The 18577-nt window shown below is 38.2% G+C and overlaps 1 protein-coding gene across 8 annotated transcripts in view; it reads left to right on the plus strand.

Moving 5' to 3' along the window:
• Window positions 1–18577, plus strand: part of LOC125673788 (neuron navigator 3-like) — a 125379-nt gene that overhangs the window by 72327 nt on the left and 34475 nt on the right. For all 8 annotated transcript variants that reach the window (XM_056157563.1, XM_056157564.1, XM_048910592.2 and 5 more), the window contains 3 exons: window positions 1260–3708; window positions 15855–17521; window positions 18500–18552. In XM_056157563.1, the coding sequence (XP_056013538.1) occupies window positions 1260–3708; window positions 15855–17521; window positions 18500–18552 (4169 nt within the window). The remainder of the gene's footprint in view (window positions 1–1259; window positions 3709–15854; window positions 17522–18499; window positions 18553–18577) is intronic.

The raw sequence follows: 18577 nt of genomic DNA on the forward strand, positions 1-18577 counted from the left end.
TGAGGAAAAAAAAAAGAAAATCATATCAACTTTCTGCACTAGCATGTTGAAATAGGCAGCACCTTAAAGGAATATCAAGTGTCCGACCGTATTGTCGGGTTACGGTGGAAATATGCTTACTGGGCCCATTGTCAAATGATGTGTCATTTTGTTTCTTTATTTGTGTTTATCGTATGGGACTCTAAGTACAATGTAACTTGCATTTGTACAGGGCCATATCATTTGCATGGAGGGGTGTAAGCTCAAGCCTGCGATTTCAATTTTAGATATTTAACTTAGATTTATTTTGATTTCTTGCAAATTGTGTCCTGTGAGTCAATTGTTCAGGATGCCTTCTCGTTTACCTCAACCAGGTAGGGGCGTTTAACTTAGAAAGATAGGGTTCTGTGCATCTGTTATTGTGTATTTTCTATGAAAAAGAGATTTCACAGATTTTGAATAATGTTTTGTGTACTATCAAAAGGAATCTTCCGTTGATATTAAATATTTTAAATTTTTTTTTTATTTTGCTGCCAAGTACACACAAGTACCATTTGATGTGTACTTAGATGCAAAATTTCATTTGTTGACAGTGGAAAAAAAAGCTGCGGAAACATGATATTAAAAGCGGTACTTATTTATATAGGTCAAAAAATCTGTAACCTGTTACGCTTTGTATTTTACTTAATGCCAATAGGAAAGTATTTGTAATATTTATTAATATGCATAAGCCGTAAATATCAAAGCTAATATTCAAACCACAATATGTCATGTGACAGACAAGGAAAAAATATAGAAGACATATACTGCTGCTTTAAACCCAGGAGCACTTGCATTTTCTGACCTCCAAATTAACAAGAGCGTGACAAGAACGGACTGACATACAGAAGTCGGAGGACTTAGTAGAACACAGTCACTTTTGAAAAGTCTTTGGAGAATTGTGATTGTGGTAAAAGATAAGAGCTAGTTCTTTCAAACCAAAAATGGATGATTTGAAGGTTTTAGAGGAATTGGAGAATGAAGTCTTCTTCAGTTCTGATGAGGATTCAGGTGTTGTTAGTGTGTGTGTATATGTATATGTGCGTGTGTGTGTGTGTGCATGAGTTGGAAGAGAGACAACTCTTGTAGAGTGCAGTTGGAAGTAGACCTAGATGTCACCTTAAAATAATTTGAATTTCCTCTTTTAGACAAAATAATTTATAACTTTGAATTGTTTTACAGGTTAGTAGTTTGATAGATGTTATTTTTACAGTATCTAATATCTTCATTTTGTTTTTCAGGTTCATCATTTATAAGTGCCAAAAACAACAACAATAACCCTGTGCCCTCAGCCTCGCTTCGGGCCACTTCTCCAGGCTCATCAGCTACCTCAGGAATCCCCATCCCTGGGGGTCGGAATTTGGCACACCCCCGCACTGGTGACAAGTCAGGAGGGAGAGTGGTGAGCACTGGTAGCACCACCTCCACGAGTTCCTCCGCCTCCAGCAAAAGTACCTCCCACAAGGCTGCGGCAACCCCCAACAAAAACTCTATGTTAGACAAATTCAAATTCTTCAACTCCAAAGACAAATCAAAGACTAAGAGCAGTTTACCTAAAAGTGCCTCAAAACAGAGCACAACAAGCACAGGAAGCACCTGTTCGAGTAGTGACCGGGACTCCCGGACGAGTGACCGGCAGTCGTCGGCCAGCGCACGGAGCTCGAGTTCCACAGACCCGGGAACATGTGGTAGCAGTACACCATCAAATGACTCGGGGAGTCCTAAACTCCCTCCCAAAACCAAATCCCACAGTAAAGGGGGATATGGGGGGAGGGAGAAAGGATGTATTCTCACTGCTGAAGACGTGTCTGCCAAACACAGGGGGTCACCTTCTCCTACACCATCATCCCATTCATCAACATTACCTATTAGTAGTAAGAAAAGTAGTGCTAAAAGTGAGAAACATGACAAATCGGGACAGAAAGGCTCTAAAATCGGGAGCTTGATTCCCAAGTCCTCGTCATCATCAGGAGGAAAATCAAAGTCGTCATCTGGTCCGTCAAGTGGTATTCCGACTCCATCAAGTAGCATTCCAAAAGCACCTTCGTCTGGTAGCAAGTCTGTGAAGAGTAGTAAGGAAGATTTAAAGAGTAGTAGGGATGAGAGAAGCAAGTCTAGAGACTCCAATTCATCAGGAAGTGCTCAAAAATTCAATGTGCCATTACCATCCACACCCTCCAGCAATATTCCATCTGCAAGATCTATGCAAACTCATCACTCTCAAATTCCTGGGTGTGCCACGCTACCATCTTCATCTCACAACAACAGCCATTTACAAAATGGTGCACATCAGAGTAAGGAATACCCTGACCAATCCAAATCAAGGGACCACCACTCTCACTCCAAGACGCTAGATCCCAGAATGCAACATCATGAAAAGTCTAGGTATACAGAGGTTGAGTACTCAGATGGAAGATTAGAACGAGTGGGTGATGGCCACAGTTCAAAACCCAGTCAGCTGCCTCTGAACAACACGAGACTGCCAACACCACTTAGCTCCAACACACAACATCCCAACCACCATGAAACAGGTGTCAATAGTAATTCACAGAACATGGCCAGAAACGGTGGTAGCTGCACTGCTGCAGACTTAAATCATATTATTTCTGCATCTTCACAGACAATTAATGTTGTCAAGCCAACCTGTTCTGTGGCCACCCCCTCAAATGTATTAACAAAGTCGGATGGAAACACACAGACAAACTTATCCATGCTGAACAGGGCTCTTCCTCCACCCCTGCCAAAAACGGAGCCCCCTCCGCGAAGTGTTCCCCGTGATAATAGTAATCAGAGCATTGACAGCAACAGTGCCTCTACTTCAGCCTCTGGACACAATAGTGACTCTACCCCATCTTCATCCAGCAATAGTGGGAAGAGTGGCCAGAGTCATTCGTCCAGTGAAAGTGTGATTTATAAACCCTCTAGTGGGGACGAGTTCTCGGGATCAGAAAAAGGAAGTAGTGCTACAAGTTCCCCACATTTAGGATTAAAAGTGTTGCATTCTCAGTTGAATAAAACTGCAAATAATGTGGCTATTGTGCAACCAAGACACGGTGAAAAAGTGGAAACAACTTTTGATACGGAAGTGAGAACTGAGAAAGTTTCTAAAGGTGATTCCAATTTTAAGGACACTTCAACTACATCTAATGCAAAAGAAACCACATTTTCAGAAAAAACAACAACTTTTGTTGATGATGAAGGAGAGAAATTGGATATCAAGCCAATGGCTCCAATTACTCGTGCTATGTCGTACGGATCATCTGGATTGCTCCATGGGTACAGATCTCCCGGAAACAAACTCCCAGTGTTAAATTATCATAACCCAGGTTACGCAACCCCAACCCCAGCTTACTTTGCGAGTACCAGCAGATTGGGTGTTAATCGTCCATTAATTGATCATGGGAAATTCTACTCTGGACCAATTCGTAAAGTACCCTCTAGTGGACAAAACAGTGGATTCGATACGGATTACAGCTCCGACTACGATGCTTATGATTATATGTCAGGTTACATGTCTGATGGTGACATTTTGAAAAACAATCAAGCCAAGATGGAGGATATGACCAGTGGCTACCTCAGCGAGGGTGGAGCCTCTCTTTACGCCCGCCGTCTGCAGCAGAGATTCAGGGAGGGGATGCAGGCAGTTAAGGAGTGCATGCAGAAAAGCAGCGGGCTGCTGGATGACGATAGGTAAGTTATTGTTCAAGTATAATTATATTATGTCTACTCTGTTGGATTTGAAAGTGAATTTAAAGTCTTTGTCTTGTCCACTAGTAAGTTGGTGTTTTGTTGGGATTTTTGGGGGGGGGGGGGTGCAGGTTACTTATATTGATGCAAGGAAGATAACTCTCGCAACTGATAGAATAGTTGGAAGTGAAAAAATAAAGAGCAGGAAACTCTTGTAGCCTTGACTGTTGACATAGATTCTGTGGAGAGTAGGGCTTTTTGAGAGAGGAGTTAATTGTTGTGTCATTGTGAGCTGGAATGCTGGTAACATAGCAACCAATAACAATAGATGGGAGGATGATTCATTCAGCAGAACTTAGTCACTGTCTCCGGCAGTGAGACTTTTGGCTGTTCAATGGAAAGAAAAGCCATCAATAAAACATGTGTTAGATCATGCATTTTACTCTGTGAATTAGAATAGTAGCCTAATATTGACAGCAACAACTCGAAGGAAGATTTAATGGATAAATATTTTGTTATTGATATTTGAATGAAACAAAGGAAAAAGCCATTAAAACCAGATGACACTACTACACATATAATGAAAATACCAGCAGAACTCGAGGTGTTCAATTTTAAGGGATTTTATGTCTTCTTATAACACATGCCCGAGATGCAGTACTATTTGTGATGAAAACTCGGAATTGGCTTTCCTTTATTTCAGTCCATTTTCCTTTAGAGGACTTCATTTTATTGATAACACTTGAGATGTTAATTTGTATCTTCCATAGCATTTGTCTTGTCATCTAATCTTGTGAGGACTTTTCATACCCAAACCATAACAATAATAGAGCCCATTACTCTGTCTATCTGTACCTCCATTTCTCTCTCTCTCTCTTAGTTGATTAGAGTTCTGATATGTTCTCTGTGACCTCTGTCATCTAGCCCTGGTTTTAGGTGTTCAATGCTATGATCCTCTTACTGCCGGATGTGACATCTGGCTTGTACACAGATTTTTGTTCTAAAACATGCGTCTGTCGTCTTGTAGTCATTTTTGAAAAGTCTTGTTAATGATTTATCCCATTAGGATATTTACTTCAATAGCATCTCATGTCTGAAACACAGATCGAACCATTGGTATTTGGAATAAACGCAAACCAGAAGTCTTGGAATAGTACCAGAGATTCTGAAGTTAATTCTTTACAAGTTGGTTGATTGAGTTCACAGGTATGTGTATATGTGGTGCCATTTGCCTTTTCAACAGTTCAGAAATACCTCCAGGTTAACAGAAACAAGCTTTTGATCATTAAATATATTTCTCAGACACTGGGTGCTCAGATGAAAAACAACTCGGAACTTCTTTTAGCAATTCCTTGGGATTAGATTTTTATCTGGCTTCTGAAACTGGTCAGTGAGGAATAATTTCATGGTCATTTAAGACTGGAAATTAAAGGGGTGATTTGATTTACTGCTTAAGGAAGTATTTATTTATGCTGTGTTATTGTAAAGAAAAACAGACCTGATGAGGAACCTAGCACTATTTCTTGGCTTTGCACATTGAAGGATTTGGTTTCATTGAAATGAACTGCTAATTGCTTGCTTTCTCCAGATCGTGCCAATTTGGTAAGCCATGCAGGTTTACTGTGAAAAACAAAAACATTTGGAAGTGTTGATAACTGAAAAACCAATGTATTTTTTAGGCAACTATATATTGTTTTCTTTAATTGTAAAACGGCAGGCAATCTATCAATTTGATAATTGATAGCTCATATGTGAGATTCTATGTTGAATCGCTGAAGACAGAAATCCCACAAGACTGAATCAGATTGTAAATTGGAAAACAAATCCACTGCGAAGTTGATTGTTCTGTATGCATAATGCATGCCTCTTTCTCAGACCCCCCCCGAAAACCAAACTGAAACTGTAACAGAGGCCTTTGATTTTAAGGAGAGTGGAATATGATTCAGATTACCTATTTGATTTTAAGGTTAATGGAATGTAATTCAGGTTAGCTATTTGATTTTAAAGGGGCATGGACACGATTTGAGCTGAACATTTTTAAGGAGGTATATGCTACACCAGAGAAATTTGATATGGATGAAAAGTGGAGGATATGTACAATATTTTGAAATTGACAGTTTTAGTAGAAAGCAATTTGAAAAAATTTAAAACCCTTGCTGGACTTGAACCTGTGATCTACAGTTCAGTGGTTTGACTTGCTAAATTAACTTAACTGTGTTTAGAATTGACTTGTAAATTGAAAAAAAATCTACTTTGAATGAAACTTTGTTTAGTATATTTAACCTATGTATTTTGCTGACCATTAGAAATACCGTAGTTAGTGATGAAACAATTGTCACGGACAATCGATTGTCGATCGTTTTTGGCTCTTCGATTCTGACTATCAATTCCATTTTTCATAATCGATTGTCGCCTGTACACTAATTAATATCTAATCAAAGATTCATCTGACTGTTAATCCCGCTTTTATATCGTGACATGTGCGGAGGAGAGTCAGAGTGTACTCCACATTAAAAATTCGGAATTCAATGAAACCAGTTAGTGTGTATACTGCACATATCCATAAAAACCCCAAAATAATAAACATTTATTAACAACATGTAAATACCAATTATATCGATCATTGATCGATACAGTTCTTCCGATTATGACCGATTATTGATTATGAATTTTTTTCGATTTTTCAACACTAACCTTAGTTATAATGCCTATAAGTAAAACGTAAACATTAAAATGGAAAAATGAAATTTAACAAATTTGCAGCTCAAATTGTGTCTGTGCTCCTTTAAGGAGAAGGAATGTAATTGGTTACCTGTGTGGGTGCTTTTGGCATAATTTAATGAACTTGCTTGAAAACAGCCAAGATTATAACTTCATGCTGGTGATGCTCTGCACAATTTTTTATGTACTGTGATATATATATGAAATATCAACATTTAATGAAATTTCGTAATCAGTAATTCAGTTAAGACATTTACCATCAAAGCTAAATGCGTTGAAAGCCAATGAAAATCATCTGGTGGGGTCCTAAAGGAAAGTCAGCAAATTAACTATCAAACATGAAAGTTGTGCAAGATGATTTGTTAAACACCCCCTAGTTTGTTCAGAAGATAAAATTTGTGCATTTATTGTTGGAGCAGAGGAAAGAAGGAGGGATATTCTCTTTAATGTCTTCCTACTGCCTGCAAAGAATTGGATGAGCAGATGTAAAGGTGTATCTGTGATACATAACAATAGCGCTGAGGTCATTGGGACCAAGCTAAAGAAATATTAGTTTCTTTAACTTATTTGCTATTTAAAGGATGCATCACAAAATGTCATGTAGTCGGTTATCTTACAGTTACTGTGCAGTGATCTCTCTCTCTCTCTCTCTCTCTCTCTCTCTCTCTCTCTCTCTCTCTCCTGAAGCTATTTTCAGAATTTGGCCTCAAGCCATCTTGCTGGTCAACAGCACCATGTTAAACTCTAAATAGATTCTTTGTATACTTTGATGGATTCAGAATCGTTTATGTTGGATCAGTGCACTTGTCTATCACAAGGAATCTATCAAATAGTACTCACAGGTTTCAGGCGTCTATCACAAGGAATATATCAGATAGTACTCACAGGTTTCAGGCGAATCTATCAAATAGTATACACAGGTTTCAGGCGGAATCTTGTTTCTCTGATGATGGTCATTGGAGAGGGTTTAGCATATAATCTCAGGGATGGTCAGAGGCTGAAGGAACGGGACAGCCTATTTTACAGAAAATGTCTTTGGAGTAGAACCAGTTTAGTAGATATAATTAGGTCAACAAGAAAATCAAAAGCTTTTTAAGTTATATATAGACTCAATCGAAAACAATGAAATTAGACTTGAAAACAATGAAATTAGACAAAGAACACTATATGTGCTCTAGATTACGTGGCACAATGTTATTTCTCATTAAGTATTATTTAATAATGTATGATTGTCAAAAATTAAAATAGTAATTAACATCAAATACGATGTATATTAAGAAGAATGGTGCCAGTTGACAAATCTCTTTTCATCCGGATAGGCCTTTCTTCTACTAGGGGTAATTGATTGTGGTGAAATAACATCATTGATTGCTCGAGGATTCACCAATAAATAAGTCTGGGACTGGGATTTGCTGTCTTTTCTAAATTGATCTGAACTATTTTTCTTTTTGAGTTGTTTATGTGTCCAAGACTTGACAAAGACAATTCTCCGGTATGACTCACAGTCGTCAAATACATCCATTAAATTAGAGTTTTAAAAAAAAGAGAGACAAATTATGCAACATGTTCAGGATGAATGCTGAGCCGGATGGGGTTTGTGTTTGGAGATTTCGGATGTCTGTAATGGATGGGTGACTTACGATGTTTTGTTTCACAAATGGATGATTTCGATCAGTACCTTGTTAGAATTAAGACTTGCTCTCTCTTTGCATTCTTTTGGCAAATATTAAAGCAATGGAAAACCATCTATCATATTGCAATGTGTTCATCGTAATTTTTGATGACCATTTTGAAATTATTAATTTTTAGGGAGGGTGGACATTTTTAGTTACTTTCACACTTGCAAATTTTTAACCCCCAGGGACAAAATAATCTGAACTACCTCAATGAATAGCAATTGTAAAGAATTAGCAAAAGATGGTCCCCGCCAACAATCTTGTGAATTAAATTGACTTTTTGTGATGTAATCTTATGAATCTAATGAGTGTGAAATTGCAGGCAAGATTCTCACTTCAAAGTTAATATAACTTTAAATACAGGAAATATAGAACACAAGAAAATCACACATTTCAATAACTGCTGCAGTAAATTGACATTTCATATAAAAAAAACCTCCCAATTATGTATCCATGTTTTATTAACGCTTAGCAAATCTCAATTGCCATGAAGTGGGATTTCAGAAGTCATTTTGTAATGCCTAAAAAAACAAACAAACATGGATTTCTTGTTACGAATGGAAGATCTTGAAGGGTTGAAGATATTTTTTTGGGGGGGGAAGTAATTAATGGATAGTACTGTTCACCCTGTGGCCGTAATAATTTTGATCAATATTTTTAGTGAGGAGCACATTGAGAATGGTTAATTATTGATACTTAGGGATTTAAAAAAAAAGGTTCTTGGAATCGGAGGGAGAAAAATCTCAAGGAACAAACGTTTATTTGAAGTGAATAATTCCTGTACTGATTAAGGGGGAAAATGCCACATGCATAGGCGCTTTGAGTCATATTGATTCTGGATTGAGCAGCCTCAATTTAACCAGTACCAACGAATAAGACTTTATTCCGACAGCTCTGAGGGGATGTAGTGTGTTTCCCCTAGAGATGTTTAGTCCAAGGAATACGTAATAGTGTTCTTAAAATATCGTGGATATTTTTTTTTCTGTGAAGTGTTTTGCTGTAATAGAAGAAGAATATCAATTTCTTGTCATTATTTTAAATGCTTGAAAAAAGTGAAACTGGATTTTTTTGCATGAATCATACCATTTATTGGTTTTAATGGGATTCTCTCTGATCAATAATGGTAGGAACTGCAAATATTGTGAATTAAACATTTTAAAAAAAAAATCAGCACAAGTTGGTTGGAGTTTGACTCCTCCGTGGATTAACTCGTGTGTTATGGATTGATGACGCTGAGTATCAGGATGCGCTCTAACTGAGAGACTCAAAACACCACATCGTTCATATTCATGGTGTGAACGAAGGGTAAAAAAAATCAATGAGCAAAATGTTACAGAGACTTTGAAATGATCAAGGAGCATTAAGCTTATGTGACTGATGATCGCATGCTGGTAGGTTTTTGAGATTGAACAGTTTGTGCTTTTGGAAAGAGAAAGTAATCATTTGCACATGTAGTGTGACAAAATCGGTATCAAAACTAAAGGATGAGTGGAGATGCAATTCTGTTTAACTCTTGAGAGTGCTGATGCATGTCTAGGTAATAACTAGTTCACCTGCATGTGTAAGAGCCCGGGGAGCAGAAGAGATGAGAAAGTCTGGCCAGTGCGTTTTGTGATATAATTGATTTTGAGAGGTTCTCAGACAGTATCCGCACAGGGCTTGTTCCTTTGTTTGTGTACAATCTGAAACACCATGAGAACAAACGGAGCTTTTTTGAGAACCTCCTTTGATTCCCCTCGGCGCACTCAGGGACATCAGCAGACATCAAGCACAATTCCCAGCAGTAACCAGGGTGGTGCAGTCAGCATTCAGGGTGAAGCCGCTCAGGAGAAGCCACATTCACTGTTCAAACAGGAGGACCACGCCGCCTCCCATATCAGGACAACTGCACAGCAACTGACCCAAGCGTATCAGGACAGGTCAACACAGGAACAAGTGACCAAGCCAAAACACCAAGGACTGGGGCCAGTGCCAAAGAAAATTCAAACCAGGGCTATCATTGAGCACCAGAGCATCAGAAACAGACCTCTTCCTGCGATTCCTACAGAGGAAAGTGATGAAAACAAGAATTTAACCCCAAAGACGGCTAGCCCTGCAAAGCGAAATGAACCACCTTCTTTGGTCAAGTCTAATCATCAAATTCTAACCAGAGCTGAACTCCAGCAACATATTCAATCACAGCTTAATGTGATTTACTGGACTACTTCCTCATCGTCAGGGTAAGCATTCAAAACCTAGCGTCTTTTGGGATCCTCGGGTAAACTAAGGATAACTGTTCAGAAACACGGGGTCTATAGTCATATTTAGATTATCGTTAAAGTTTACTCTTGGGCCGGGGTCTATAGTCATATTTAGATGATCGTTAAAGTTTACTCTTGGGCTGAATAGTGATACATTTCTGAATGGTATTGTGTTCATCTGGTCATCTTACATAAAGTCATGTTGTATAATAGGTTGCTGCGTTTGACAATAGATTTGTGTAGTATTAGCACCATGGTATCATTGGTTGGCATTTGCACAAGTAGCGATAATTGGGAGTGACCTTTCCTCTGGACACTGGCAGCAGTAATCTTGTTTGTGGTGTCTTGGAAAATATTTTCCACATGAAGCTTCATTCATTGTCAGGTGGAAGGTTTCTTCATTTTGAAACGGGTATGTACCTGTTAATTAGAGATAGGTTTGAAATTTTGATTATTCTTGTACATCAATATTGACCTTTAATTAGGTGTTTCTGATAATGAGCATATATATATATATATATTTGAATTTCATTAAATGCTCGTTAATACTGTATTAATGAGTTTCTGTGTTATTAGTATGATGCTTAACACGGGTGAGAAAGAAAGTGTAAAAAAAAATAATAATAATATGTGCTCTTTGAAGATAGTTATTGAATTTCTTGATATCTTGCAAATTGAATGCTATTGATGTTTGCATTTTTTGCTGAAATTTTCTATTATCTGGTTGACTGATAATAATATTTTTTGCATCATTATATCACATGGTAAATCAATTATCCTATTTGAAAGATGGTTCCAAGTTTGAAGCCAACACAGGGAATCCATGACTCATCTTCTTTTGCCAATAATAGTTGGGCATTGGAATTTTGTTCTGTGGTGTGACAGTTACTCAATCTACCTGACTCTTTGGCCTACTGGTATTTTCCTTAATGATGAATTTATCAGAATTCTGCCAGTGTTTCATGGGGTCTTCCCAATCAAATCATATTTATTGACTCAGGTCGAAGAGACAGAAAAAAAAAATACTGAAAATACAAGCTTTGCATGTAAAGATATTGATTCCAAATTTAAGCTGCTTATTATTACGTCTTTTACGCATGTTCATGAGAGTTAATTTGCAGTTGTACAATATCCTGTGATGTATGGGGGTTTGGTTGCCAAAATTGTCAGGTTTTAATTCCCTGGTGTTTGGGTGCCAGTCATCCAGCAGGATGAATTTGATTTACATGGATGTGCATCTACTGTGCAAGCTTTAAATCTCCTCTGCAGTAATGATACGTTACGGAAAATACAATGAAGAACAGCAGTATTTGACCAGATGGAGGGTTAAGAGAGAGGTGGGGAGGGGGGATGAAAGCGGTATATTGGGTGTAATGGACAATCCACAGCAGACCTTGTTCCTCGTCTCAGCTGACCAATGATAACATTCGAATTCCATACCAAAGGATATAACAAATGAGAAAATGATAAGAAATAGAAATGAAGTCCATTATAACAATATTTCATTCATTATTTCCCAGCTGCCATGGGTCACCCTCAATCTCCCAGGAACAGCTATGTATGAATTAAGGCTATATCTGACAAAACTTCAGATGCAGGTCCCTGGGCCTGACAGTTATGACATAAGACAATATGTCTCTCCCCAACAGCAAATCCCAGGAACAACAATTCACCTAATTGATAAATGCATTTGACAGGCACAAGGCTATTGTATTACTGCATCTGGAGACTTGGGATCTTCTGCTCAAGTCCTCATGGTGAGGATGCATCAAAGTAAACCTTGGTTTCTGAACACCTTCAGTTTGGGATAAATACTTATTTGTCTGTGGGGGTGTCTCCGTTTTGTTGAGATCTGATGACACTTGATATTTTTGTTTTGTCATTTAGCGGGATGAATGGAGCATCATGTAATGCACTGTCGATCAATTTTCAAATGTATATTCCTTTGAGGGCTGTTTTATTAACCAAATTCAATGAAAACCTTTTATTTCCTTTCATTTAATCCATGGCTGACATGTAGTGCAGATGTTAGAAATGCTTTGTCATAAACTGCATTGTTTGGTGTGCCTTTTTTCTACGTCCAATTTCAGCCTTAATTACATGCATACAACCATTGCTTGAAATTGCACTGTGCACCATATAGATCGAGGCTACCCGTACATCCGCAGAATGTTTGAATCCCCTGCCTTGTATTTCCTCTGTCTTGCAAAGTCAGCTTAATTCTCCTTTGTTGTTCCATTTTACACAATCACACCTGGATATTGAGAAAAAGTGAATTCTAAAGGATATTGGTCATTTGCAAGGGAAAATGTCATTAGCTTAATTATACTTCAGTGTGATGCTTGTAGCTCAAACTGCTTCAATGTCATCAATTTACCGGCAATTTAATGAAAACAAACAAAATTTAAAGCTGAAATTGGACACAAGAAAGATTTTCCCAAGTATCCATTCACTTTGAAACAAACATCTGCTAACCTAAGTGTACTTCAGAAAATCATGCAGGCCAAGCCAATGACACAATGTGCTTGTCTACTGAAATTTAGTCCAGACTTGCAGGGTTGGTATATAGTCTATAAAGGCTTATAATTAATCTATTGGGAACAATTTCCATCCTAAAACTTTATGTCTGTTTTATGTATTTTTTTCTAAAAGTCCCCAAGCAATGTTCTACAAAAGCAGTCATTTGTGTACCACTTCATCGTGAGGCGTTTCTATAATTGTAGATAAGCATTTGACATAACTAACTTTTTTCGAGTTTCCTGAGTTAGATACTGCATGTAGATATAATATATTCAGAGAGGCATCAGTTGCAGACTTGATAGCTGGGTCCAAAGAAAATCACTGAATAAAATATATATTTCAAATATAGCATGATTGGTTTTATTATCAAAGAATTGTGATTTTTATAGGAAATATTAAAATGATCAGCCTGTTTAGTAAATCCCAATCATATTCAATATTTGCTGTGACCTCTGGTCGTCATGAAGAATCTGAGGCTTTTCAGGGTTGTATTTTTTACAATGGGCTGTGGGTAACCGTCTATGCAGCAGCGTATTTGGTGGTGTATAGATGTGGGTCGCTGCGGTCCAGTACGTCCAAGTCCAGCCAAAACTTTTCCCATCCTGCTACTAATTTTTGTCTTTGGTCAGTGCATGAGATACACTCTGTTATGTTCTTTGAGTCTGTACAAGATTAATCCGAGCTGTATACCCTGTTTCGCACAAGTTCTAGAACATTGAATCCTGTCTATCAGCTTCTGTAGTCTCCATAAATATCAGCTTTGCATAATTATATAGCCATGCTGAAGTCAAGAAATGTGACAAAGGTAAACTTCAGCCCAAGCCTTGGATCTTGCACCCTCACCCCTCAAAGGAAGAGAAGAAAAAGAAGAAAAAATTAAAAACAATTAATACACGTGTTGACCTTCCGATGATTCTTTCAGGACATCCTTTAGAGTTGTCTAACCTTGGGAATGACTCACACATCACACTCCAATCTCTCAGTATTGATCACTTTCTGTACAATTATAGCTGACACACAAATAAAGAGTCTGGCAAAGTGCTTATTTACTGAGCCGAACTCAACACTGGCAGATTTAGAATGAGAATGATATACTTCTACCTTGTAATTTATATTTTTTTTAAATGTCAATATTGCAGAAGTTTTGTAATTACGTACAGAGAAAATTGTGATTTGAACCCTGTTAATATCAGAGGCAGATAGGTGTGATAGAGACTGTATGGTGCAGATGACCTCAGTATCTTTAGTAGAATTGATCCTATTACGGTTAAGAATATTGCATGCAGAAGTTTTCAATGGATTTAGATTTCATTGATATGTCAAGTACATCTATTTACCACTTCATATTCAGAAGAAATCGCTTGGAAAAATGAATTTCACACCTCAAATGTCGGCAGGATTATAAATCAAAGCTTACAGACACATTTTAAATATCCAACAACTTTTAATCGGTTTTAAATTTATTGTGAAAAGGAGAATTTGATGAGAGTAATTATCCTCCAGTAAAAAAAACCTCTCCCTAGACAACAACACCCAGGCATCTTTATTTTGACAAAACCAATCAGACATGAACTTGAATGAATGGGTGACACAAATTGTAAGATTTGGGTCACTGTACCTTTCAGGACTTTTTAAACCTTGCATAAATACTGTTCAAAGTTGATATTTTAATTTTTTTTGGAGATCTCGACTAGATTATTATAATGTTATCTTATCACCCAGTCTTGAAGCTCTTACTTGGTTTGATCAAATTTAGCCGTTTGCTCCTGATATGACAGCTTTATGTGTCAACATCGAGTCTAGTGCTCCCTCCATTATTGTTGAGGATAACGACTTCTGTTTGAGTTGTGGATGGGATTTTCTTTGTGTTGCGGAAGATTATAGAGGATAGGTTTGATTGTTATCAGACCTGGACAGATATTCCTGGATTGGCGACAGTGGACACTTTGACTTTATAGAAAATGATCAGTGGCGACAGCTTGACATCATCAGTAGGGTATGCTTGGTTTTCAAGCCCATGAAACTTGTGTTCATTGTAATCTTGTAAGATTAGGAGATCAGAAAAATGGTCTGTTAAAATGTTTGGGGGATTTCTTTCTCCTCTCTTGGTGTTTGTTTTTATTCCAACATCATTGCCCCCAAAATGGGTTAAGTACAGTACTTGTATTATATTATCGACTATAAAAAGATTGATTACTTGAAAGGATCAATGTCCTGCAGTATAATGGTCCAGAGCAGGATATTGTGTATTAGATGAGGAACTTGTGCCTAAATTTAGATACACCATATGAATACCAAAAAAAAAACAAAAAAAACATGCTGCAGTCGTGAGACCGTAAAGCCTTTCCCTGATAAAAGCAATATTGCCAATAAGAGAAAAGCAAGTGGGTAATTTTGAGCATTTTCATATGATTTTATGCCCTCAAGATGGAAGATTAGAGGATGTATATTATGTTTTCCTGTTGGTTTGTCCGTCTGTTATTTGTCAAATGCAACATTTTCCTTTGAAAAATGAAGTTGAATTGGCATACAGTATGTATTCCCACAGTTATTTGTAATAATTGAAATATTGGATGTTTTATAGAAATTGGCAACTACCCTCATGCATTAGATATTTTGTATACCTTCAAAGCATGCAAAAAAAAAAGATTGAAGTGAAGTTTTTGTAGTCCTTGAAAAATGAATTACATGTATTGTAATACATTCAAGTCATGATATTAAATTATTGAAGAGGGAAGTTATATAATAGTAGGTCAATAAATCACTTTGTGTTAATCCCAGATTTATACATCCTCTGATAATGACTAATTAGACAGGAGACCTGAAATATACAGTGTATGCTGAAAGACTACAAATACAATGAAACAGAATATAACCATGAAAACTTAAACCCACTTCATAAACATTGTCCCAGCTTACAGCTTTTTATGTGGATGTACTGCAGGTTGATTTTGTAATCCATGCTAATTGTTTATCATATTTCTATTTTCAGTTTTGATGACAGCAGTTCCATTAGCAGTGGTGACATCAGTGATACAATTAATGAAATCAGCACAGACGATGGAAATCTGACTGGTGGCTCAGGGCAAAGTGATCAGAATAATCCCTACAACAGCATCAAACGCACCCCAAATCCCAAAGGCATTCCGAATGGATACCCAGGACAGATGCACGGCAAACGTGTCCCAAATCTGGGAACCAGTGCTTTCATGGGAGCCGATTACAGCAGTGATGCAAGTCCAATGTCCGGCTGGAGGAAGTATTCTCTTCCCCAGACTAACCGCCTGCTGAGTAGTGACCCTGCAGACTATGCTTACTTGTTCAATGGTTATAGCCATGCTTCCCCAATGCAATGGAATTCACCTGTGCAAGGACAATTGAGAAAACTTTCTAATACAAGTCAACCAGACATTCACCACTACCGAACACATAGTGCTGATTACGTCGATCCAAATAAATCCAACACATACTCCACAAACAGTTTATCTAACAAGAAGGACTCGGAAACAAATACTGAGCAGTCCCACTTAATGGAGGCCAGTATGAGACGTGTTCAGCAGGGAGGAGGATCTATGGGGCAGGGCGGGTTTGGATATCGCCGTCCTCTCAGCAACACGAGCACCGGATCTGCTGGCAGCACAAAAAGCAACGGTTCGGGGGGATCGTGCTCGAAGAGTTCAACAGTTGGCAGTCGCTTGGCCAAACATGGTGTGATGAATGACAATGGCCTCAAACAAGGGGAAATGAATCCCTCCGGAATTCCCAGGCCGGGTAGTGCCGCATCACTACGAGCACCACCCCAGAGGACAGAGGACCTGTTTACTAGTGCGACGCTGGAGAGAAAGAAAAAGGGAATTAATGGTGCAAAGACAAATGGTAACAATATTTCTCCTCCTGAGGAACTTTATAAATCCAACACTCTGGGTAGGAATACACAGAAAAAATGTGGCAGCAAAACCAGTCTCACCCGAACGCCCTCACAGGGTGAAAATACCTCTCTGTGCAATAATACTATCATTTCCAATCCCCATGCTACTTACGGAAAAAATGAAATGGGGAGACCCAATATGTATTCTCAATCTCTTCCAAACATGCCACAAAATGGCACACCGGGAAATTATGTGGCTATGGAATATGGAAGTCCCCGTAATTCTGCCTCAGGCCAGGGAATATGGCTTAAAAATACAAATGGCAATGTCCCTATGCATATGTCAGAGGCTGAAAGCATGGATTCCATATCCTCGCATGCCTCGAGTATTCAGGCTCAGATACAGCAAGCTCGAGCGCTCAGTGATGCCAGTGCTCGCATTCTCGCCCATGGAATGAACAATGTGGGACTGACGCGTTCAAACAGTCTCAAGTCCACCCAGTCTGATTCGATCTATGCTTCAACTCAGCATGGTGAACACCTCACACGCACCAACTCTTTCTCTCAGCTTCCAAGTCCCCCTCCTCCTTCCTCCCCCACTCCTAGCAATAGCTCGCATTCCTCTCGCTTTACATATCCTATGACTGCTTTTGGTGGTGGATCTATGGGTGGTGGTTATGCCAGCCCTGCCAGTTTGAACCAGAACATGGTACGATCCAGTACTCAGTCCAGTCTGCCTCCCTATGGTAGCCTTTCTCTCTCCAAGATCAACAAGGACGAAGATGGAAGCTGTGAGTCAATCCAAATTTTCTCTGTCTTGAGATTGAGATAAAATGAGTCAGGCAACTCCTTCTTTATCCAAGTATATATACAGGCTAGACTATTGGTTGAATCTTCTTTGTAAATATAGAATGATAAGCAGCAGCATTTTATTTAAAATTTCTTTTACAAAAATCAATCATTAATTGTATGTGATATTTTTCTATCTTCATGAAAAAGGTACATCCTCCACTTTTGGTTTTCTACACGTTTGAATTTTTAAAGTTTTGCATGCATGTTTGTATGGATGTCAAATTTTAGTTGGGGGAGGGGTCATTGATCAGACTTGCATTGTGCATGGTCATCTCTTTCTTGGGTACTATGTGTGTGAAATTTCAAGAAACCTACCTCTGTATCAATGGGTCATCACTGTTTGCTGCTGCTAAATTTAATGTCATGGAACTAAATGATTTCGAGATGTGACATTGCATGAAACTTTATATTTTGAAAGCCTAGTTTTGTTATTGTTTTGCTTTTGACACATTTTCTCATCAATCAGGCAGATCATATAAATGCTCGAGTCCTCTGTGTGGTTTTCATACTCCCTCTCTGGAGACATCATCCTGAACTTTTCTGACCTTCCAGTGGCGGTAATATCGCCCTGGGTAATATCACCCTCATGTTACTCCTCCAACATGAGATTCATCCACTTTGATGGATCAATAGCTATCATGAATTCTGCTGCATAATCCTCCCCAGCGGCTGTACATCATGGCTCCATCATTACGTAGTCTACATTACAATCTCCATGTTACAATCATTCATCCATTCATGATCATAAATCTCTTGAACAATCATTGTTACTTTGCATAACTGACATCCATGTGCATGCAATTCTTCTGGAGTTGCCTAATACGATAGTTTATCAGTGCAAGGGAAGTAACTCCCAATTTTTACTGATCATGTAACTATAGAGTTATCTCTCATTGTGTTGCTTTTATTTGTTTCAGTACATGGCTCAAACCTGTCTCTGGCATCTTGTACCTCCTCCATATATTCCACGGTGAGATGTCTTAAATAATAATAAA

The sequence above is a fragment of the Ostrea edulis genome, chromosome 3 (assembly GCF_947568905.1).
Source record: "Ostrea edulis chromosome 3, xbOstEdul1.1, whole genome shotgun sequence".
NCBI classification, from domain to species: Eukaryota; Metazoa; Mollusca; class Bivalvia; order Ostreida; family Ostreidae; genus Ostrea; species Ostrea edulis.